This window comes from Marmota flaviventris, chromosome 17 (genome assembly GCF_047511675.1).
Source record: "Marmota flaviventris isolate mMarFla1 chromosome 17, mMarFla1.hap1, whole genome shotgun sequence".
NCBI lineage: Eukaryota > Metazoa > Chordata > Mammalia > Rodentia > Sciuridae > Marmota > Marmota flaviventris.
The window spans coordinates 46,458,585-46,484,390 of NC_092514.1; the positions used below are offsets into that span (position 1 = coordinate 46,458,585).

General features: G+C 37.3%; 1 protein-coding gene across 2 annotated transcripts in view; it reads right to left on the reverse strand.

The window, feature by feature from the left end:
* Ankfn1 (ankyrin repeat and fibronectin type III domain containing 1) overlaps window positions 1-25,806 on the reverse strand; it is a 146,804-nt gene that overhangs the window by 26,924 nt on the left and 94,074 nt on the right. For both annotated transcript variants that reach the window (XM_027950357.3, XM_027950358.1), the window contains 6 exons: window positions 21,118-21,217; window positions 20,707-20,839; window positions 20,118-20,234; window positions 12,377-12,592; window positions 3,734-3,900; window positions 921-1,071 (listed from right to left, as the gene is read on the reverse strand). In XM_027950357.3, coding sequence (XP_027806158.2) covers window positions 921-1,071; window positions 3,734-3,900; window positions 12,377-12,592; window positions 20,118-20,234; window positions 20,707-20,839; window positions 21,118-21,217 — 884 coding nt within the window. The remainder of the gene's footprint in view (window positions 1-920; window positions 1,072-3,733; window positions 3,901-12,376; window positions 12,593-20,117; window positions 20,235-20,706; window positions 20,840-21,117; window positions 21,218-25,806) is intronic.

The window sequence follows — 25,806 nt, forward strand, 5'->3', positions numbered from 1 at the left end:
GGCATCTCTTGCAATTTAGCAAATTAGTATTCATTAGTTTGGGCTGGTTTAGACTGGCCATGCAGTATTGACTTAAAATCAGAGCAGTACCCCAGTGGAAGCACACTCCTGCAATCTTTAATTTCTCCCTGCCTCCATGGGTCAGAGGCCACCTCATAGTTCTCTTTTATTAAAAGAGAGCCAGATACTCCTGTAAGGGTTTTCCTAAATAGGCTAAGTGTGTGTGTGTGTGTGTGTGTGAGAGAGAGAGAGAGAGAGAGAGAGAGAGAGAGATGGATTGATTTTGGGAAAGGGGCAGAAATGATGAACATATATCTAAAAGAAACAAATTCAACCTAGTGCTACATCCTATCAAATTGATAGACAGAGCCTAATAAACTTTTAATATTCTCTTAAATTTTTTTGAAATGACTTATTTGTGGAGGTTAGATTTCATGTTTTAATTTATATAAGACAATAATTTTGACAGTAACTTCTCAATGGGTAGATAGAATGATGTAGTTGGGCCACTACTGTAGATTATACTATTATCCTTCTGTTCTTAGATAAATCATTTGTATATTTAGCTGCACCCTTGTTTGTTTACACATGCATATATGTATATATTCTCATTGCTTTATGCTATTCTGATATTGAGCCATGGTGACTTTCAAGGTAGATTAGATGGCAGTACAGTGGGATCTGGAAAACTTGGAAGAGACTGATAATAGGGAAAAAGAGCACAAGTATAGTTTGTGTGTGCTTGTAAGCATTAAATTCAAAGTGTGCACGTACATGCAAAGTGGTATTTAAATAAAAGAAAGTAAATATATATGTGTGTGTATATATATGCATATATATATCCCTCTTGAGTAAGTTTTATGCTACAATGTAGTTTCCATGAACCATAAAAAGAAGATAAAAATGGTAAAGTCTAGTACCTGGTGTAGAGGTATATTGATCTGCTTAAGGAGAGCTTTCACTGCCATCTGGAGCTCGTAGAAGAACAATTGCATGGGGCAGTCAGAAGTATGATCCACACTTTCCATAGATTCAGAGCCAGAAAGCTTTTGGATCCATTCCCACTCCTCTCTGTATGTTGAGTCAAGTTAAAATTAGAAATATAACAAAAGTTCAGAATACAACTCAGAACTTCTTTAGCATATATGTCCAGAACCTGGATAAGCAATTTTTGGTGGTTAAAACTTAACAAAATTCATAAAATTCGAACCTTTTGCCACCTGAATGGAGTTTAAAATAAGCTTTTTCTAATTTAAGCTTTTGTTCACCTATCAAGCCACATATGCCTCAGAATGCAGGTCTAATTTGTGTACATTTTCCAAATGTCTAGGTTTTGAGATTGAAGCTTTCAAATATTTTGTAATAATTTCCTGACTGTCCTATTTTTCTTTCCCTGTGGGTCCTCCATAAGTTCTAAGAGCCTACATTTTACCACAGGGGCATCTGCTGGTTAATTCCATAGTTGGGTAACCACTGGAATCTTGTCCAACTCAGGCAGCAAACCACATGGCACATTTCAACCTTGTCCTGTTGTAATGGTGGGGCCTATTTTTATTTCTTTCTTCTTCCAAAGCTTGAAGAAAATCACAAACAGAAACACCAGACAATTTCAATACAAGGAAGTAAGGGACACACATCACTGCTTCCATCCTCCTCTCAAAACAGTCATCTATGTCTTCATTCTGCATGCTCTGTAGTCCTTCCTGATGAACTTTTCCAAATGTCATTTAGAACTGAAGGGAAAAGAATGGTGGTGGGAGGAAAGCACATCTGGTTTGTCCCTCAAAGGCTGCTCTTCAAAAAGAACTTGAAAAGATCAAGGTAAATGCCTCTTGGGTAACACTGTTTCCACAGGTATTTTAGCACAAGTCTTGAAACACATTCAGTTGGCCAGGTTTCTCCTTGGAACTCTTCAGGGAGCAGCAGTGTGCTCTCAGGAACAGGCTAGAGAGGAAAGGAGAGCCCTCTTTGGGGACAGAATGAGAGGAGGCGCTGACACATGTTCCCATCCTGTGAAAACCAGGGACTTCCCCAAAGGGTCATACCAGCCTTGTCTCCAATCTGAGTCAAATTGAATGTGTCATGAGCTTTTTCATCAAAAGCAAACAAACAAACACCATTCTCTTTTTTAAGCTATCCCTTCAGAATAGTTTTTTTTTTTTTTAAAGATATGTTTCATATCAGGTCTCATACTGGAAAAGACTAGAACACTTATTCTTTGTCCCAATAAGAGAAAAAAGAATAAAAATTAAGCCCTATTGTATACTTTTGACTTTACAAAGAATTATCTTAAAAACTGGCTTGGTAACTATTTCTTCTTTCCCATCACTGATATTGAACTAAGCGAGAGGTTTATGGCTAGCTGAAGTGTAAAAAGTCTAAAGGACCACATTGATAAAATAGGGTCTCATAATCAAATTAGGAAATAGTCTACCAGTATGGATACCATGAAACACCTACCACTAACTAATTGTTTTAGATTATGAGGATGAGGGAGATGGCCCTGGCAGAGCAAAGGTTATTGGAATCTTGTAAAAATGAACTTTGGATAATTGACAGAGGAAATTAGTTCATGTAACCACTAATAGAGTATAAGCTATTAGGACATGATCTAGAAATGGATGAAAACAACCACTGCCAACTCAACACAAATATGAGCCATGTAACCTATTGGGAAGACTCAGAAGATAACTAATGTTGATTGTTGAAATGACCACCAGAGGGCAGACTTAAAGTCCAGGTGTAGTTGATCAGTGAAAGGAGAGAATATGGTGGTCAGTGAGTTCTTTAAGAGATTATCATCATCATCATCATTTATTCCACTATCATCAAATAATAGTTATGTATTGAACCCTGAGAGATATAATAGTTAATAAAGGAAGTCTTTCAATTTTGAGGGCCATATTTTAAATGACCAAATTAGAGTCTACTTTGGTTGTAAGCAAATCCATAGGTGTAAATAGAATTTGAGGATCTAGTTTATACTTTTTGAAGCAAATATATAATATCTCATTATATATTTCTTCTTTTTCATTTTTTAAATGTTGAACACAATTCAGTACATTATAGTAGAGTTTCAGAGGCCTGCTATTAGGGTTAGTTGTAAAGTTGAGCCAGATTACCAAGATTTTCCCAAAGCTAACAGGGTAATTCACCAAATGCCAAACCATACAGCAAATCTCCAACAGAGGCTCAGACCTTGTTACTTCTTTTCTTCCCTAGAGAATCAAAAGAGGCATAGGGAACATATAAGATTCTCAGGCCAGGGGGTTAGGAGTAAGGAGAATGAAGGTTTGAGGTGAGGTTGGGGGATCCTTTAAGATTCAGTAGCTTTATCAGATTCCATTCCCATAGAGAATTTTAAAAACAATGAACAAAACAAACATGACTTTTAGATTGTGAAGAAAAGGTATTATAAATAGCAATTTGGGAAGAAAAGGTCATATGTTCATTAATCAGTTGAGCATCAGTGCTTGTACCATTAATAATGCAGAGGGAATCATGGAAAGACAGTACCCCCTTTTAATAGGCTCACTCATTCCACCAACCCACAATGGAAGCCCTCCTTATCCTAGTGTTAAATCTCAGCTGTGGCATTGCTCCAGTGTGCTGTGGGACATCTCACCATAGAAACTGTGCTGGCAAGTAATGTTTCATTTTCCTTTGGGCACATCAAATTGGTCACTTGAGCCATTGTTTCATCACAAGGAAAATTCTGACTCTGACCACTTACTTGGAAATGTTATTGTTTTCACGGATCTTCACATGGCAGAGGATGTTGGGTAACTTTTGAGTTACAAGAACTTTGATCTGATCCACAGAGCTACATAGTTTTAGGTAACCTAGATATAATCCAGGAGAGAGACGCTGATGACTCCTTTTGTGATAGGAGAGAATATCCTGTAGAGGGAAATAAGACAAAATAAGAAATCACTTTGATAGACACTCTCCAAACCTTATTCTCTTTAAGGTGGGCCTGTAATGAATGATAGGCACTGAGAATGATTAGGTGAGGAACCATAACAACCGTGAATATAGGGGGAGTGTTGGTGTTGCAGCTAGTCTCACCTTCAGGAGAGTTCTCCTCCAAGTTAGGTAATCCACCTTTAACATAAGTCTGCCTGCTTGTTTTCCTCACATTTCTTTGCCAAGGCTAGGTGTGTGGGTTGTGATGGAATAAGCTGTTAGTGGTGGAGGTAAATAATAAAGAAAGAGAATTCATAATTTCTATCCTTGGAGGACTGACTGTTTAGCTGGGAGAAACAGACATTTGCCAGTATAAAAGCTGACAAAGCAGTTACAGGAAGCTTCATGCTTTCAGGAAAATTAAAATGGAAAAGTCCATTATAAATGAAACCATTTAAATCAGAGTCAAAATTTTATAGCAAGTATATATAAAAGGTTGATTGATTCTGTATCTTAAAGTAATCATGAGATAATAATTTTATGTTATTAACATTTAAGTTGTAGGTATAGCTTAATTCTGAGAATGAGTTAAGCATTTATTCCCTTTTTTTGGGGGGGGAGTTAATTCTTTAGACTAAATTATAACTGAAATGGTACTCCTCATACTTGATTTTCACAAAGTCATCATGAAGAGGATAATTTTTGCAAAAATATTTGAGGGCTTCAGAATTTCTTTCCTGGAATCTTAAGACATTTTTCCTGGAATCTTAAAATGTTCTTATACAGTTCTTGTTCATTTTGTGCTTGTCAATCATAACTAGTCTACTAATATTAGAGTCTCAATTGTCAGTGGCTTTGCATGCTGATTAGGTCTCCACATTATCTTCATCAGCTTCACAAAATTCTGCATCTTTTGCAATATTTAAAATTTTGCTTTGCAATGGATTGGCATTGGATTTACATTGTATTGTCACATCAAAATATTCTACAGGCTGCAGAGACTGAATGAAGTTGTTGATAGAGTAGAAAGTGCCAACTAAGTACAGAGAGATATTTGAATCAATTCTTGTTCTATTTGTGATCAGTACCTAGTGAACTATTTGGGTTATGACTTTTGCCTCTCTGAACAACTGCAGGGACTCATAGTGAATAATTAGAAAACACAGTTCTCTTTCCCTTCTGCCCATATTAGTAGATAAGGCTTTTTAAACCTTTGGGTAGAAGGGTGTGAGAAATTTAGGAGTGATGAATCGGGTAATGATCTTAAGGGAAGGTTTCCTATAAGCTTGGTTTTCACTAAGGGTAAAATAACTAAGATAAAGTTTCAAAAGTATCAACACACATACACACACACACCCCACACACAAGATAAGCCAATGAGGTGATAGGTATTCGAATTAGCTTGATTTAATCATTCTACATTGCCCACATATATCAAACATCATTATGTACCTCATACATGTTTACAATTAAGATTTGTTCAAAAAGTATTAATAAAGATGAATAAATAGGAGCAAAATAAAGGGAATCAACTCTCTACTAAATGTAGATGAGGCAAGAAATAAACAAACTTGTATATATGGAAGAGAAAGGTATGAGGCTTCCTCTGTGCTCTGAAGGAACAAGTTCTCATCTGTAGGATTAACTATTTGCAGAATCTAACATACTCTGTTGTGTATTGTATTGTCTGTCCCATCTTTATGAAGCTTGAATTCCCATGGTTTATTGGTCACTATGGGAAATATTGGGGTTTCAGGTAAAGGTGATGTGATACCTACTCTTGAGGAGGTAGAGAAAGATGAATAAATTGGTGATTATAACATACTGAAGTCAATTTTATAGTAGAGACAACAACATGGTAATTGTAGAAAAGGACAAAATAAAAATGGTCATAATTGGGAAGACAATATAATATGTACAAAAAAGCAATCTTCTCATCAAGAAGGATGAATTATTATTACTACAGGATGAAAAAGGCCAAACTTACTAATATTTTCAATTGTGTTTCTTAAAAATAGATCTTAGGTAAGCAGTTGACTCTAAGTTTGGTCAAGGTAAGTGTTTTAGGAAATAAACAACTAATTAAGGAGAGAGAAATGGTTAATGTGGGAATAAAAAATAGAAGGATATACATTCATTGCCAATTCTTCTTTGATCAGAAGAATTTGATTATATGCAACCTAGGGGCACTTACTGAACAAGCAGATGTGGCTATGGACTCATGGGTCATTATTTTTGAGAAGTCATGGAGAACTAGAAAAGTCCCTCAAGACTACCAAAGGACAAATATGCCTGGCTTTGCAACAGAAAGGGGAAAAACACAGGATGACCCTAGTCATTAAAGACCTTCGTCATATTGATCTTTAGGAAAAATGAGAAAGAACCATCAATCAAACATTCAATTTGCAGTCACACAGGAAATCCCAAGGCACTAAAGAGGAGTCACCATGGGTTTGTGAAGAGCAATCACACAGACAACTTTAATTTCTAACAGCTATAAAATAGGATTCACGGACCAAGGAGAAGTCTCCAGTGTAATCTGTGTCATTAAGATAACCTGAAAACAAGCAGAATCATGACCACATTACTTTAATAAGCTGAATATCTGGGTTGAAGATTTGTCGTTAATGAAGATGGTATTGGAATAGTATATAGATTGAGTGATGGCTCAGGAGGGATTGGTCCAGAGAACCAATATGTTCAGTTTATTTATTGACATTCCAGACAAAGAAAATCAAGAATGTGTGTGTCAAATTTGTGGGTCCCAAATTTAGTGTGGTTTTGATTTTCTGGAAAATAGTAATAAAGCTATGAATGACCCAAAAAACTTAATAAGAAAATGTGCTTGTAAAGACTCAAACCCAAGAGTACAAAGATAGGATGGATCAGGGTATGAGAGAAAAACATTCGAGTCAGAAGTGACCACAAATAGATTGTGAGTTAGGAACATACTGTGGTTTTATAAAAACCAACACCATTCTGGGATGGAGTAATTCACTATTTCATTCAATTTTAAAAGGACTATTACTGAGCATCTACTATGAATTCCCTTGCCTTTACATAGTCATTTGTTCTTTATTGGTCAGAATGCTTTTGCAACCTGAAAAATGCTTGGGAAGAGAAATAAGCTTAAGTACACTAGAAAGGCCCTGTAAAATCAAAATGGATGTCTGTAGGTCTATATATTACCTGATTTAGCCTCTAACCTGCATTTCTAGCCTCTACCTTCCATTACAGCCCTTTTGTGTCCCCTATCTTCAGCCATAATGGATTACTTTTTCTGTCTGCATACATTTCTGAATTTCTCTCTCTTTTTTTGTTAGTTTATTCACTTATCCTACCAACTTTTATTGAGCACCCACTATGTGTAAAGCATTATGCTAAGTTATTAATGACACCAAGATGAACAAGACATGATGACAGCCTCACCATGATTTCCCTGGACATATCTTAAATGGAAATTAACATTTCAGTGTATGGGAGAAATATGTAAGCCAATTTTTCTAACCCACCATAAAGGCCATAAGAAGACTGTAAGGTCCATGTGGAACCAAGGGAGGGTGAGATCCACTCTTCCAACTTCTGCCTCATTTCTTTACTATTTCCTCTATTTAGTTTAATTCCTCCTCACTCCCTTCTCTTGCTGTCTTTTCTCCACCTGATAAACTTAACTTACCTTCATGGCTCAGCCAAATGCCACATCTTCTGCAATACCTTCCCTGATATTTTCAGGCAGAATTAATAGCTGCTTTGTGTGTGCTCCCATAGTACACTGTTTGTACTGCTATCGGGCTCTGGTTTAATTCTGCCTTGTATTACCTTGATTTGTTTACAAGTCTGTCTCCCTCCCTTGACTGAACTCCTTGAGAGCAAGGACCTTGACTTATTCATTTGTTTTTCATATAGCACCTAGAAGAGTGCCTGGCACCTCCTTGATGTTGGAAAAAACTGTTTATTCAATATGAAGTGAAAGGCCCAGAGGTGGTAGGTTCTGGGGCTGGGCCTCTGGGGGAAAATATGCTATGTGGGTGCAGTAACTGGGAAGGGCATATCGATCAGATATCCTGAGATCTTTTTAAGGGAACAATAGATAGATGCTTTTAAGATAACTGCAGGGCCTTTATTGTGCTGGATGAGGTGTGGAAGCTGAATTGTGTAGAGTAGTACAAGTCACAAAATCGTGACTGGTAGTCTTTGCAAGACCAAGATTGTTTAAACCACAAAGAATTTTAATTTTCTGAATTGTTTCCTAAATTTTAAAGAGATTTCACCCTACACTCTGGATTTCTAACTTCTCTTAAAAAGCAGAGCATACTTAATCAATGGGATTACATTTTTACACTGTAATAGCTGAGGCTGAATAGGAATGCCTCCTTAGATAGGACAAGGACTCTCCAGATTAATGTAGTCCCTATTACTTTCACTTCTTTCTTTTTTAAACATTATAGGTCATATACCATAAAATCCATCCTCTTAAAGCATGCAATTCAGTGGTATTTAGTATGTTTACAAGGTTGTATAACTATCCACCACTGTCTAATTCTAGGCCATTTTCATCATTCCAGAAAGAAGCCTCACATTCATTACCATTCTCCAATTTCTCCTTCTGTGCTTGTAGAACCACTAATATGAATTTGCTTATTATGGATATAGCAAACATTTAAATGCAGTCGTCATACAATAAGTGGCATTTTGTGTTGGTCTTCTTTCACTTTGCATAATGTTTTCAAGGTTCATCCATTCTGTAATATGGATCTTCATTCATTTTTATGGATAAATAATATTCCACCATATGGTTGCACCACATTTATGTACCCACTCATCAGCTTTCTTGGATTTTCAGATCGTTTCTACCCTTTGGCTGTTATGAATACTGATTGTATGAATATCGGTGAATGAGTTTTTGTGTGAACTCAATTGTTTCTTAAGTCATTAAGAAATTAGCTCATTTTCATTAATCTTTCTGATTCCTGTAGGTTTTGATACTTATGTTAGTTGCTGCTTGGGGATAGAAAAAATAGGAAAGTGCAGGAAAACAGTAGAGAAGGGTGGAAGAAGTAGTTGGTCTTGGGTACCTGCAGTGTAAGAAGATATTGGGTACCTACAGATGACAAGAAGAGGAGAGGAAAATAGGAATGGGAGGAGAAAGAGGACAGCCTCACCATGATTTCCCTGGACATATCTTAAAGAAAGTAGGCAGAGAAAGCAAGGTGGTGGAATGGGAAGGGGACCAGGGATGTGGGTCCTAGTATCTCATAGTGCTGCATTTCAGCTGATATGACTTTGCCCAGCTATTTCCTTGAAATCCATGGCCTCATCTGTGCACTAGACAATAGAATTACTCAATCTCAACTGAGTTTTCATGAGAATAAATAATATAGATGTGACAAAGTATTACAAAGTTAAAATTAACATGTGAGCGATTAATCTTCAGGAGAAACTTCACGTATGAGGTGTTCAATTACTGAAATAACCCCTGAAGAGAATAACCCAGCACCCAAGAGGGGCCTTCTTATTGGATATACATCATTGCCAATTAGGTTGCTTAGAGGGACTCTAAATGATCCATATCTCTCTTTTCTTTTGCAGGAAAGCATGAGAACAATTTTTCTCTTATAGATACTTGAGAGAGGTCAGTTGTGGAGGTCTGCGTTTGAGGAGGTCAGGATGTTGAGGGAGTTGGGTATTGGAGCTTCCCTGGGGCCCTATGGATTAGTAGATTAGTTACAGGCTGAGATTTTGTTAGAGTCTTGGCCTGTTATTGAAAACCCTATTGTAGATCATATAGTTTTTAAAAGATATTTTTTAAGTTGTCAACGGCCCTTTATTTTGTTTGTTTATATGTGATGCTGAGAATCGAACCCAGTGCCTCACACATGCAGGCAAGTGCTCTAGCACTGAGCCACAGCCCCAGCCCTGATTATATAGTTTTTATACAGACTTTCCTAATCATTATGAAAGGTGGATGAAGTAATGAAGTGTCCTAAGGGATGGCTGGGCTAGTGCCAGAGGTATCCCAGGAGAGCAGGGAAGAAGAGGTGGATGGGATGTGTCCTGAGGAGAAATAGTATTGCTTGGATTTTTCTGAGTGAAGAAATAATAAAAAATCATGAATGTTTACTGTGCTACTCTTCTACTGCTTTTCATATTAACCCATTAAGTCATCATTAGAACCCTGCGAAATAGAGCTTTTAGAGGAGGAGGAGATACAAGAGGTGAGAAGTTAAGTAACTTGCTCTGGTCACATAACTAGAAAGGGTGGGGTCAGGAGTCATACCCAGTCAGCCTGATTCCAAAGTTGTGAGGTAGCAGGAGAAAACCTAGGTTTCCAATCAGGTTGCCTGATGGTCATCACTCCACTGCCCTGAGAAAATCAAGTGGTCTGTAGCCTGTCATTGTGGGAATTACCCAGACTGCTTTGGGCCACCATCAAGACCTAACTCAATCCTCATTTTAAGCTGGTGTAGCCAATTTAAATCTGACATAATTAAATCTTAAATCTATAACTGATTGGATACCAGCCCTAGGATTTTTATTCCCCACTTCCTCTCCAGCATAGGACCTGTATGGGAAGGTGGGGAGGGAGAAAAAAATGGGGGGAAGAAAAGGGAGAGTGGGGTGGGTGGGAATGACATCAAGTAGGAATGCGCCAGTCAGCGGGGGTAAATTTTCCACTTGGATCTGTGTGGAAACCTGATCCTGCCTCTATTTTTGGTCTCCTTCTCTAACAACCTTTCACCAGATTGGAATTTTTCTGCACCTGTAACACATTTTTAATGTAATAAGTCTAGGAGAAACCAGGTATTATATCATGCTGGGGCCTGGGCTGTGTTTCTAGGAGCAAAGGTAGCCCAGACCCCAGTTTATCCCTATAGGGGATTAGTGTATTAGTCACCCTGTAAAAGCTCAATTTATTATGATTTTTTTAAATGTTTCTTTTAGCACCTGCTTATAAAAGGTGAAGAGGGGAGCCACGAATGTGTCTATGTTCCCTGCCCCCACCACCTCCACATATGAACGTACACTCTCTATCAATTTCCTATGAACCCACATTCCATAAAATCAAATCCAGAGGCATTGGCTTTGACCAATTAGCTTACCCTTGCTGTGTTGGACTTTTGTCCTGCTTTGGGCCAGCGCAAGTAATGAACAGATGAGATTATTGTACCAGACACCCCTCAGTTGGGAATGAAAGGAAGTTAGAAAGTAAATTAGCTGTTGAAGGTGACCATGAGTGGCTATTGGGGCCAACGTGCAGATTCAGCTTGTTCATGTGTGACTGAGCCCTTCCTTTCCTGTTACTCCAGATGGGATGTCTGGTGGATATATGCCATTTGTTTCATGGGGCTTAGAGTAGCTGTTTCTGCCAGTTTTTCTACCTAGATGGAGAGTTCTATACAACTCACACTCATCACAGGGTTTAAGGGGTGGGGGAGAGAAACAGTGAGAAACAGTTTGATGTCCATGTTTACATGAGAACACTTGAGGCAGATTGGTCGCTGGGACAGAGCATGCACTTACGAATAGATATGGGCTTGTGTCCCACTGCTGCCATCCAGGTCAAGAGTCTGCATCCAAGGTGCTTGGGTTCTGAATTTTGGTGCCTATTCAGTACTCAGATGAGTATTTCAGGCTTTATTTCATCTTCCATCCCTCATTCACTAAAATCCTAACTCCTATCCCAAGATGGGTTGTGACAGAGCAGAAAGAATCCAGCTTCCAATCAGAAGATCCGAGTTGAAATCTCAGTTCTGCCATTTTCTAGTTGTGTGCCCAAGAATGCATTCCATGTTTTGCAGGGTCTGAAGCCAATACAGTTTCTGATAACAAAATTATCAATGCAAAATTGCCAGGGTGCTGATCAGTGCCTTGAAAGGGCTTGTGCAAGTAAAGAGCTGAATGACATAGAAGCATCATTAACTTCACTGAATTGACCTCTGTGTATACCCTCGTGTCACTTAACCTGTTTGAATCCTGGTTATTTATTCCTAAAATGGATTTAATAATGCCTGTCTGTTCTAAGAAAGTATTGTACAGAACAAGCAAGAGTGAGTATATATCAAAGTGTTTTTGTTCAGTATCATATACATATAAATGTATCCAAACACACAATCTACATGTATTATTTTTACAGTCCAATCTGGTATTGGTTTGATGTCTTGGTTATATTGTGGATAGATACCCTACTCAGTCATTGGTCTGAGTGTTTCTTATTGGTTCAGTTGGTCAGGGCATTTTCAGAGCGATCATTCTGTGTATTACTTGACAAGTTCCAGATCTGGAGAGGGATAAATAAAAATAAGTTTGGCATCTTTCTTGTGTGTGGAGTATGAGGAATGGCCCATCTCTGGAATCTCTCTACTCTACCACTGCATCTGTAGATGTTTTTTGGTATATTTCACTAGAGCCTGCATAATAGTATTTGGGATTTCAAATATATCAGAACAATGAAAAACGAAACAATTTGTACCTGGATAGTTATCAGTAAAATGTCTAAGGCTGTTGGTTCCTCTGGTGTTGATAGAGACTTCCTCTGGCTTTGAAGCTTTGAGATCTGCATCCATTTGCCATTAAAAAAGGAATAAAGCATCTCCACCTCTCTGATGGTGACTATGAGTATGTTTCCATGCCGGTCTTTAATGGGCTCATAGTAAACTCTTCCCAAGTTGTGTGTTCCAAGTAAATTCTAGAAATAAATAGATTACTGGTAGCTTAGATGATATTTTTAAAGAAAATGAACACAATAGCAACAAAAGATGTGAATAATTATCTGATTTCTGAGAAGTGTTTTTAAGACTTAAACCTAAAATATGTGGCATCATAGAAATGTTTTTAACAGAGGCTCAAAGAAAATATCTTCACCATGAGCCTGCAAAGATTATAGCAAGAGCACAAATATTATGTTTTTTTTAAGCAAATTCAATATCTGTAAATATCTCTTACCCACATAGACACACCAGCACATAAACCTCAGTTACCAGCACTTGAAGAGAATCCCAGATGTTTTAAAGAAAAATGCCTGATATTTCAAGTATGCTATTTGTGGAGTTTTCAAGAGATCTACAGTAAGCTAGTATGAGGTGGGGTTGTTTAAAATGAAGAAGTGAATTGACAATGTAGCACATTGTACGGATCCCCAAATGACTGCACATTCCCTTCAAGATGCTTTAATTGAGAGATTGGCCTGGTTTGACTTATCTGTGTTTCGGTGAGTTTCACTTATTTAAAGGTTTGTTAAAATTTCTTATGAACTAGGTCAACTAAGGCAGACAATACTTTTAGAAAGGTAGGAAAGGAAGAATGCCACACTAAATGTGGAGGGGTCTGGGTGGGTACTACTAGAATCAACAGGAGTTTTACAAATATGCAGGGTGTGAAGATTTCTAACGTAGAGCACTGGATGATTAGGATAAAATCCCTTCTTGCTTTAAATATGTTTCAAAAAAAAAATAATCCCAAAGCTCCCAGTTGGTACTTTTGTGAACTCATATAAACGATGATGAGATAACCTGCTAGCATTAAAGCAAAGTGAATTGGAAATTGTAAAAATGACAAGGCTGTCCTAAAAATAAATGAGCCAGCTGGTTAGTATTCATGTCTGTGAAAACACTGGAGTAAGGACTATGTCTTAAGCTTCTTATTCTTCAAAAAGATCAGACACATAATGAGTAAGGGATTTCATAATTATTAGTATATCATAAAATTCATTTGTCAGAATTATTATTTTCTAAAAATAGTCTAATCTCTCAGATATTTTTTCTTTCTAATAAATTACTTCTAAATCAGACAGAGTAAGTTTGGATAAGCTTTTTAGTTCAGTCCTATGTAGTTCTGTGGTTTTATATAGAGGCAGTTTGCTAAATATGCAGTGCTATGCTTGTAAATGGGCTATGAATCAAAACAAAAAAAATGGGGCATGACTGATTTGTAGCATATACCAATCTCTGTGGTGTAAATATTCCTGCCACAGTTGATTTTAGGCTACCCAGGGTATAACACCAAGTTTTCAATATTCCTGAATATGTAACAACTGGTTCTCTTGAGCCAGTTAGACTCAGCCTCAGCCACCACTGCTATTAAGACTTAAACTGATACTGAGTTTGAGGGCTGGCTGCCATTCATTAATAGCTAGACTGTTTATTCTCTCTAATTCTGAGTTTCACTATCTTAACTTAAAATTTTTTCTTTCTCAGACATCTTTTATGGGAATCCTTACCTCTTAAGAGTGTTTGAGGAGTTAAACAATGCATGAGAAAGTGTTTTGCAAACTCTCACACTTGCTACTAAATGGTGTATGGACTTTCTTTTCTGCTCTAATTGGAGTCCACCTTGGCTTACACCTACTCGTTTTCAAGATACAGCCCTTTCAGTCTTTCAGTCTTTCCTTCTCTGGGTAGATTTTCCTAAAGCTCTGAATTTACCATCTTCTTTTTCCCTGTTGCTTTTTGTGCAAACTTCTATCTTAGCACATCTTTGACTTTACTGCATAAGATTGATGTTCATTTAATAAGATTATGATTGTTTCATCTTTCATGATTGTGTCTCTGAGTCCTTTGCACAGTGTCTGGCACATAGTGAGAACTCAATTGTTTGTCAACTCAATTAACATACATATTTTCATTAAGACATTGGAAATTATGATTTGCTGTGGACCAAGGCTGATGGATATACACTGATTGAGATGGTCATTTCATTTGTATAGGGTTAATGTCATTGGTTCACTGTCAACTTTGAATAGGTTTTCTAATGGGATTAATAAGAAGGCACTAAAAATCCTCCTGAAATTCTTCATTGACATTAATTGGGTTGGCTAGTTAGCTTGGGTGTGGGGTGCAATTAAAAGCAGAATATTCTTGTGAAAATAAGTTGAAGCTGTATTTCAAAGAGGCAGATTCAGGGTTCTTTTGGGCCTAAAGGAAAAAAATTGACCATGTTAATACCTGTCATACTATGGAATCAAGGTTAAGTTTCTTGATGATTCTATAGGGTAAAGAGGAATAAGAGCACTTGATAGTTGGCAGGATGCATTTAGATTATAAACAGAACATATTAAAAGACTATCAACAAACCCTGACTACAGGCACATTTTTAGAGATATGTATTTAGTTTAAGGTGACATGAGAAGTTTAAGGAAGTCCAGAGGCAGGAGGTGAAGGCCTAGAAAAAAAACAATAAAATTTTGGGGAACCCTTTTTTTCCCTCCCTTGAGAAAGGGGAAAAAAACACAATATCATCAAAAAGTGTCACCTAATTCTTACTCATTAACACTAATTTCTTAAAAAACTATGGAGGATGAAAAGTTAATGTAATACAATCTACACTTTTCAGATTATTCCTGTGTTTTGAGATAAGTAGTATAGATAACATCTGTGAGAGCAAAGTATACTTCTGTCTCTTCCTAAGAAGAGAACTTTGCTATTTTTCTGAAAGAAAGAACACAATGCTAGGTCTTAGTCACTTGCAGGCTTTCTTGTCTTATTTTTTCTTCCCCAAATGCTAACAGATACTGTCTCTCTCTTTCTGCCTAGATAATTTTAACTAATTAACTAATGCATATTTTACCTTCTTTTAAATAAAACAATAAAAGGCTGCTTCTAAGTAGGCTGCAAATGATGTGGAATGTACTTCTACTTTTTCTTTTTTGATATAGTGTGGATAATTTCTTTAAAAACTTTGCCCACTTTTTTTTTTTTTTTGTAAATTAGCACACAATAATATGTTAAAGTATTGGGAAGAATACACTCCTTGGAGATACATGGATCTGGATTTGAATCCATAAGTACCACTTTCTATTTGTGTGACCTTGGACACAAATTAGCCTTTCTTGGTCTCAGTTTTATCATCTGTTAAGTGAATATCAATACTAGTACATTGTCATCATGTTATAGTGAAGATTATATGAGATAGAGTTTGTAAAGCACTTAGCACAGTGCCTGGCACCTATTCTGTTAAACAAATAAAAGTTGTTGTTCTACTATTATTATTTACTATTATATATTAATTAAAGGAGGAGATTACTATATAGCAGAAACAGACAACAAGGATTAAATTGTACCAATTGGTATATACCACGATGAAGGTTAAGTCAGTGTGCAATAGACACAGAGGAGGAAGAGAAAGATTGTGATTAAGGCTCCATAGGCCATGATAAAATACCGGGCCACTGTTGAAAGGACAGGGAATACTGTGGTCAGGACATTTTAGGTTGGCTACTCTAGAAGAAGTGTGGAGAATGGATTGAAGAATAAGAATGGAAACAAAGGGGTGACTTTGAAGGCTTTTTATGAAACTGGAGTAATCAGACAGTAGTAGTAAGAATGGAGAGAGGAGGGGAGTAAGATGAGATATGCAAGAGGTGAACTAATATGGCTGATGCCAATGAAGTTATATGTAATATATTTTTACTATCCTCAGAATATTGCAAAAAATTTTTTAGGTTAGTAAAGTGACTTAAAATATTTTATCAATTCACAAGTTTATTTTTCCTCTTCATCTGAAAAGTTTTTTTTTTTCCTGCACCTTACCCTTCCCCTGACAAAAAGGTGCTAGGCATTTCATATTTCATTAAACTTTCATTTATTTAACAGAGACTAGGTGCCAAGCACTGTGCTAAGTGCTTTACAAACTCTTATGTCATTTAAACATATCATATTTCTAGACATTTCATCCTAGAGACCAGAAAATAGTTTGGGCAATAGAGCCCACAGCAAAAAATGAAAGCAACTTTATTATTTAATTGGGCAAATAGAAACATGAAGGTGAGAAAGGAATGTATAACATGCTTTTGATGAGGGATCTGTAAGGTGCTGAATATTTATTGAGGACTGAGGCTCTGACTGCTATGCAGGGCTGGAGAAATATCCAGGTATTAATTGTGGTATGAGACACATTTCTGCGATCACTTTCCATTTGGTTAGATGGAGTTTCCCTTAACTGCAATTTTTGGGGTCCCTGGGGTTGAGATGACAAATATAATACTCATTCAACTAGTAGGTACTGAAGGCCCAACATATACCAGGCGTTGGGGATATAGACGTAATCAAGATAGACATATTTTTTTAAACTCATGGTCATTTTTTAAAGTCATGGCCCAAGTGGATCACTATTCAGATAAAGATAAAAATATGAATGGGATTATGGCCATTGTTCTGAAAGGAGAATACAAGATGCTATGGGAATGAGTCACTTAATCAGAAGATCAGAGAAAGGAAGTATAAAAATTAAGCTGAGACTTGAAGGAGTGGAGTGTAAGAATTATCAAGAAAAAGAGGTAGAAGAAGAGGACTCTAAACAGAAAATAGCATGTGACCTAGCAAAAGAGAATGGGAAAGACAGACCAGTCAGCTGGAAGAAAATCAGGGGAGTGTGGAATTGTGGAAGCCAATGAATATGCCAATTTGAAAAAGGAGAAAGGGACCACATGTGTCCAATGCTGCCGGGATATCAGTTGCAAAGAGGACTTAAAGTAGTCATTGGATTGAGTGAAACAGAGGTAATTGACAGAGATGAAAATGGAAAATTTTTTTTGGGGGGGCTTCACTATTATCATTTTGGGGATATCATTAAGAGAAAGAATACAGAATTGCAAATATAAAATTAGGTATAAAATGAATATTTATTTAGAATGAGAAAAGAAGCCCTACTTCTCCTACTTCTCCTGTCCCCTCTCCCTTATATACTGGAATTTTTGGTCCCCTTTTCTCCTCAAAATTCTTTTAGACTGTTTATCAGAATGCCTCTTGATTTTAACCCAGCTTCTCCTCCTCACCTAAAACACATCAGGACTTCCATTCTCACAAGGGCTCATGCAGGCTTTATTAGCATTATTTGCCTCTGATTACTGGTGGCCTTAGAGTGCAGTTTTACAGGCATAGTGGCAGCAAAAGTGACAGAGAGGGCTGAGGGTTTATGGGAAATGAGGAAGTAAATGGAAAAAGATAATGTAGGTAATGTTTTAAAAATTTTGGGTATAAGAGGGTAGGGGAGAGATTGTTTGGTAGCTGAAGGGGAAAGTGGTTAACATTCCATGTGAGAATTTGGGGGAGGTCAAATTGGCAATACTAGAGTATTTTTAAATTAGCACGGGTGGGGGGCATGAGACAGGATCCAGAGTTTATGTGGAGGGATGAGCCTTTGGTAGGAGGAGTGAGACTTTAGCTGTTGGAATAGGAAGGAAGAAGGAGAAGGTAGGATCAATGCAAGGAGGTTTGTAAATTTGGTGAAAAAATTATTCCCATTCTCATTTATTTACTTAATGAATTAGACAGTAAAGCCATCACCTGAGATGGAGACAGAGAATGTGGGGAATGGGGTGTGGAGGAAAGGAGAAGGCTTTAAATAGTTGCTTTATAGTGTGAGAAAGCAATTTATTTAAAAAAATGGAATGGGACACTAGTTAACATTCCATGTGAGAAGTGCACTCATGAATGAGTTTAACACAAACACAGTCAATTTTCCTCTTTTGTGTGTGATATTTTTTTTTTCCTGCAAGATGCAACTACTTTAATAGTTTTTTCCTGCAAGATGCAAGCAAGATGCAACTACTTTAATATAGACATATTATACTATATCATTCAGACTTGAGCTTTTCCCCAGTAAACAATAGGAGGAAAACATTTAGAATATTTTCAAGGGGATGATTATGATAAATAAAGAAATCAAAACTTAAACAAGGCATAATGCATTATGAAAAATGATAGGATCAATAGATTTAGAGGCCAAAAAATCTAGGACTATTGCAATAAGAGTAGTTGAGTGGGGTCACACTGGCCATCATGGTATCCCTCAGCATCTGACTTCATTGGCTTGTAACAGCCTGATCCTTCTCATGTTACTGATATCAGATGAAAGTGTTCTAGGAAGCCTCCAATAAACACATGATAAAGAGCCTTGCTTGAAATTCCAAGGTTGCTCAGTCTACAATCCATGCAGGTCTGGGCTGCCTGGTGAGCTAATGGGAAGGTCCACTAAGGGGTCTGAGCCCCCTGGGTATGTACTTCATCCTAAAGAACGAGAAGTTTGAGAGAGAGAGAGTGGTATGGTCCAATCAAGTGGATCAGTGATGAAAGGAAGGAATACTATGAATTCAGCACAGTTTCCATGGCCCAGATCCAAGAAATTCTCCTTGAGTTTAGGAGAAGATTCTGCAACAAAGAGTAGGTTGAAATGAAGAGAACTGTTTGTTAAAACCTCTGAGGCCACTGAGGACACAAGGCAGTAAACAACCTATGTAATGAAGTACAGCACAGAGGGGCAGCAGTAACCTTTCAGAATTAATTTTATTAGCAACACAGTAATTATTATTCATGCAGAGGATTGAATTATTATTATTGTAGGGGCTCAAGAAATGAAGTTTCCATAATTATAGGGAGGACATAGATTTTTTTCATGATCTTATTTTAATACCATGGCTGGTATGGTCTAGTCAAACACAGCTTACATGGATTCATGTCTGCTGATTTCTAAGTTTGATGTTTACTGTCAGCTTTGTAGGTAGTTACCCATCTCTGAAAAAGACTCTGTGATCTCCTAAGGACCCTGACTTCATTTAGAAGATGATTTTCTGTGCTAAGAGGCACAAATTAAGGCCATACCAGAAAACAATGAGAGGAAAACCCAGAAGAACTTGTTTAGAATTCAATGCCATTTCTAGAAGATTTGTGACCTACAAAGATTATTACAGGATTAGGGACTTGATCTAATTTGAATGATAATATGGGAGAGCTGTTTTAAGAGTTGTTTTTGGTTGTTTACCCTTTGTGAGTAAGCATAAATGCCTATGGCTTTACCAAAAGTGTCACATTCAGAAACCCCTCAAAACATCTGCTGGCTTCTGTTTCCTTTTCCACACATTCACTGATGCATAGGCTGCCAGAACAGCAAGCATCCCTCAGCATCTAGTCAAACTCTTCTTGTTTTGCAAGTGATGAATCTGAAGCCCTTAAGAAGAACTGAGTTGTTGAACAATTAATATCAAATTTAGAATGTAAGTTTCCTAAGTTCTTGTTTAGGGGGTCATGCCAAAGGCATAGGCTCCCACATAAGTAGACATGCAGCTCAAACTTTCCAAGATGCCTTCATGTGTCTAGAGATCTGAAACAGGAAGGAACCCACCCTTTTCCTTTCCAGGTAAGACTGATAACTGAATGCTCCAACTTAAAAAATAAATAAAACACTTCCTTGAGAGTTTGGGTTGAAATTTTTTCCCTCACCTGTAGCTGGGCAGTTGCAGTGAGCATCTTCTGCCGAGTTTGCAGCACTGTGGATGAAGACATGGAGATAGGTACGCTTTGCCTCAGCCACCTTATGTCTTCCCACATACAAGACAGCTGCAAAAGAAGTCACGAGGTCATATCATCGTCCAGGCCAGTGCGTGATTTAGGTTGTGGCATCAAAGCAAAGCTGGGAGAAGGAAACCTGAACCCTGGTGTTTGTTCTCCAGTCCATTTTCAGATACACACGAAACAACTTTTTGATCTCTGTCCAATTGGAAAAAGATCTGAATGCTAATGAAACAGTCAGATCCACATTTTAGTCTTTGCCAAATGATCCCATAACTCAGAATAGTGGAGACATACTCTGACAGGATGCAAGCTTCTTTGCTTTGAAAATGTAGTGTAGACACTACTTTGGTGTTTTTTATGACATAGAGCCTATTAGGTCTGAAAGGGACTTTTGAGATAATTTACTTCCACCCCCAAAACTTTGATCATTAGAGACCCCCTCAACTAAGGTTTCAGAGATTTATGTGCAGAACACTGATGCAAAGTGGGAAAAAAATGAAATCAGAACTCAGAATACCTTTGTGAACCACAGAAAATCTTGTGTAATAGAACTGGTGTGAGAATCATCTATTTCAACAATTGGTATTTGATCTTCATTGGTGACTAACATGTTGTCTTTATAATAAAATATAACTGCTATGTAGAGTCCCCTAAAAAGAAAAAGCAAAATAAAAAAATTGTCTTCAGCTGTCTCCTCTACCAAACTCACTCTTAGAAAAAAATATTTTTTTACATGATGAAATATGAATTTAAAACATATTCCTGCTATGCCTATCACAAGAACTCAGAGAAATTACTATCTTGCCTAAATTTTCAGGAGAATTTACTTCTTTAATAAAGAAGAAATTTCTACCAAGTTTCCACTCAGAATCAAAACCAGATCATTCCTGAGAAGTTAAGACTTCCTGGAAAATTATATAAGACCCACCGTTTCAAGGTCTTCACAAACTTATTGGAGGAATGGAAAAGGTGTTTCAGGCTCCTCGATACTGACTGCTTGCGGCCTGTGGTTTGTAATTTTGAACTTTCTGGAACACAGAAAAAAAATCATAAATTCCATGTGACAGATTAACACTCCCCTCTCCTTCTTCCTGCTTTCCCATCCTCTGTCCCCTCAGTGTTACGTATCAGTTTCATGTAGGGATTTGGATTATTCATTCTTATAAGAAAGTCTTATGAGATGCCAGTGGTTAACTCAATTAATAACTCTTCAAAAATGTAGGAGATGAATAATATTTATAATTCTAATGGAAACCACTGATATTCTGTTGATTCTCTTACAATGAGTGATTTATTATCAAGTAGGATAAAAAGAAATGAAATCAACTCCTTTGCCCTCCTCCCCACCTCACCAATTGCTAAGTAACACATACACACTTTTCAATGTTTCCAAAGCACTCTTTATTAGTCTATTTATCCCATTAAAGTTTTTCATTATAAAATCAATATAAGCATATTACAGAAAGTCTGGAAAATAGGAAAAAACTCCAAAATCCTTCCATCACACTCCTACTTCTGTTCTCCTACTAACAGCATTCTGGGTTTGTATGCTGGCTTACAAAAATAGTTGTAGATAGGTATGGCTATTATCCTCTTTTTTAAAAATATTTATTTATTTAGTTAGTTTTCGGCGGACACAACATCTTTGTTTGTATGTGGTGCTGAGGATCGAACCCGGGCTGCACGCATGCCAGGTGAGCGCGCTACTACTTGAGACACATCCCCAGCCCTATTATCCTCTTTATTCAGAAGAAGAAACAGGCTGAAAAGTGAAGTGGATTGCTGAAGACTGCGGAGCCATTATCTAGAAAAACTGAGACATTCTTTCAAATATATTTTTTGGAGCAACTACTATGCACTGTAGCTACAATGGTGAGCAAATCATTCATTGCTTCTGTTTTGCTCTTCTGTTAACAAAATGAAACTCTTGCTAATAAAATTAGTAGAATTCCTGGACTTCCTGTAACAGTCTTTGCAAACATTTCTCCATAGAGCTAGACTAGATGATCACTAATTTCAACTCTTATTCTATGAAATGAAAGGAAGCTGAAATTGTTGGTGGAATCACTGAACTTTGAACAGACAGGTCACTGGGGCTGAGAACACGGTCCATATAACTGCTGTTGGGCAAAGAAACTTGGGCAGATGGCCCATGACTGAGGTCCCCATGTGGCTCTACGTGTGAGCCTATAGGAATAGCTGACTGATAGAAGTATTTCAAACTTGGGCTGGTATTGGTTATTCCTAGAAGAAGAAAGCAAAAACATTTTTTTCCCTGGCTTGAACATGAATTTGGCTGCTTGAAAATGATGTTGCTGGGACTCTGTGTTAAATGCTGCAAAGTAAACATATTCACCACACACCACTCTCTTCCTAAACTTCACTAAAACAAAAGAGCGGGTGGGAGAAAGGGAGGAAGGAAGAAAGTGAAATAAATAAATGACAAACATCTATAAAGACAAATAAATGGGAAATAAGACAAAAGCAAGTAAATTCTGGTTGCTGAAAAGCAGATGGACAGATGGATTTAATGGACTTGAGAAAGACAGAGTCTAAGGCAGCAGTGGAAGAAGCTGAACAGTAACCCACCTCATCCTATGGGCACCATGAGATGCTGGAAGTGGGAGTACATGAGGAGCTAAAATCAGAAGGTTTGGCTGAAATCTATTATCAAGCAGCTAGACTTATAAATCTTCTCCCCTACTGCAGAGATGGACAAATAGCCCATCCCCACCATAAATGGAAGCAACTGGCTTATCTCTGGAAAGCAAAACAAATGAACAAATAAAAAATCAACTCAAATTCAACCCAATCAAATCAAAATCCAACAAAACCACAGAACAGGTCTCTGCAGTGAGAGATAGGGAGACATCAGGTACAAAGAAAATGGGTGATGATAGTAGTTGTGCTATAATATCAAACCAGATGAAACCATTGGGTTCTCAGAACAATGATACCCGAACTTGTACCCTCTGGGGAATCTGACCATCCTAAGAGAATATATCTGAAGATTCCAACATTGGGGATTTCCCCATGAAAAGGTGGTACAAGTTCACCCTATAGTGAAGGCTGTAAATAAAGAGCATGCCAATGGCTCTTAGCCAAACAAATGGCAAAGGATCACCAGGCAGTTGAGAAACACATTTAGCATGAAATAATACAAAGACCAGAAATAAACAAAAGAACAACTTAGAGGATAGAGAGACTATCCTGAAAAGAAAACAATAAATGAAGTACAGCCCATCATTAGTACTCTGAGAGATAAAATATCACATTACTGTAAAAAGGACAGGGGTCTATAAAAAGATCAAATTATAGGAAAAAGGGAATATTAAGAATTAAAAAATAATATCAGAAACTTAAAAATCCAGTGGAAGGCTTAGAAAATAAAGCTGATTTGGCCTTCAAGGAACTAGGGTAAAAGGACATTGGATGGAAAGTGACGAAAAAAAAGCAAAAGAAAAGAAAATGAAAGGATCAATGGAGGAGATCTGTCATCTGAATAAAAAGAGTGCTGGTAGAAGAAAGGAGAGGAAAAGGAGGTGAGGGAATAATTAAATAAATAAGAAAATGTCACACAATTGAAGGATGTAAACTTCTGCAATTGCCAAGTGCCCAGGAAACCAGACAAAGATTCTAAGGCACATCACAGTGAAATTTTAGAATAGTGAAGTCAAAAGAAAATGAAAACATTCCAGAAAGGGGGGTGGGGAATAGAACTTCTGGAATCAGAATGGCATCAGACTTGTCATCTCCAAAAGCTAGAAGACGTACAGCAAAGTCTTGCAAATCTGAAGGAAAATGATTTCAACTGTGAATTCTACACTTGTTCAAACTCAAACTATGAGTAAATGATAAGTAGAATACATCTCTCTTTAGACATGGGATGCCTCCAAAAATTACTTCCCAAGTAACCCTCTCAGGAAGGTACTAGAAGAAGATCTCCCCACAGGAAAGAGGAAGACCTGGGGTACAGAAAATAGAAATCCAACACTGGAGAGCGATAGGAAGAGTCTGTAACATGGTAGTGAAAGGGGGACTGCTGTACACTGAGCATGGAGGCAGCTAGTTACCTGCCCAAGTGGCAGCAGGGCAGGGCCTCACGAGAGCATTGCTCAAGGAGATATGACTGAAGCAATGCCTGATGTACTTGATTATGTTGAGAGAAGATTGACCCAACCGGAGAATAGTCTGGGGATTATAAGCAGTAAGTGCTTGGAGCACAGGAAGTTTCCTTTGCTCATACTAGCTTGTCTAGCACCTGACACATAGTAGGCAGGGTTTCAGTTAATGTCAGTTTGCAAATTGAATAATTGCATGATAATTGAAACTCACTCTGTTAGGATGAAAACAGTGGGCTGCTTTATAATTCACTATGTCTGTTAAGGGCATGAACTGTGCAAACAATAAAGTTTGTTTTACGTCTCCCTCAAATTTTCATCCTAGCACTGAGCCTGCGGATTTGTTGCACAATTCTGGTTCTGTGAGTTTCCGCACTGTCTCTGCAGGGTTCTGGTAGGAGAAGAGATGTTGTATTACTTCTGTATTTGGAATTTACTGTGTATTTAATGACTACACCACCTCATCTCAGTGGAGTCACTGACTGCACTTTAATTTTAAGGTATATCAATAAAGCACTGAAGATAGCAAGTATCCTTCTTCATCTGGAAGAACAATGAAAGAAAGACAAGCTAGAGTTTGCAAGGGGCTTACATTGTCCTAGGTGAATTTAATCTATTATCTGATTTAATCCTCATAACAACACTGCAAATTGGATATTATTATCCTGATTTTTCTGATGAGGAAGCTTCGGCTCAGAGATGTTAAATGATTTCCCCAAGGACATACAGCTAACAAATGGTAGAACTGGGATTTAAAATAATTATTTTTTCTAATTATAAATTTTATAAAGACTTACATTCCCAGTAAGCCACATAGTATCTCAATGTGGTTGAATTATTTTTGTTTTGTTTTGTGGGGGTGGTGGGTACCAGGGATTGGACTCAGGGGCACTAAACCAGAGAGTCACACTCCCAACCCTAATTTGTACTTTTTTAGGGACAGGGTCTCATGGAATTGTTTAGTGCCTCATTGTTGCTAAGGCTGGCTTTGAACTTGTGGTCCGCCTGTCTCAGTCTTCCAAGCTGCTGGGATTACAGGCGTGCACCACTGGTGGTACCTGGCTCAATGTGATTGAATATTTTACATAGCAAATTTCTAGTTCTCTGTAAACAATACTTATATTAGTCTTCATTTATTTGTTAAACTAGATGAAATTGTGTTAAGTCATCTTCAAATCACACCTTTTTTTGTGCACATTAATACCCTTAATCTTGGTGTATCACAGATCAGCATTTTATAAAATTTGTGCCTTGGAGTAGTAATGTTATGAAAATGCTTTACATTGCTGAAGAAGTTTGGAAAATGCTTGTTTAACCAAATTTATTATGCCTCTTTATTAGTGTCTTTAATATTCTAATTTTTATTTTACATTTCTGAGAGAGGGATGAAAAATGTAGCATTTCTCAAACTACCTAACAAAGAGAACCTTTTCTAACTGAGTATCTTATAGAACAGCTGTTCTTTGGGTACAATCTGAGTATCTTTATATGTTCAG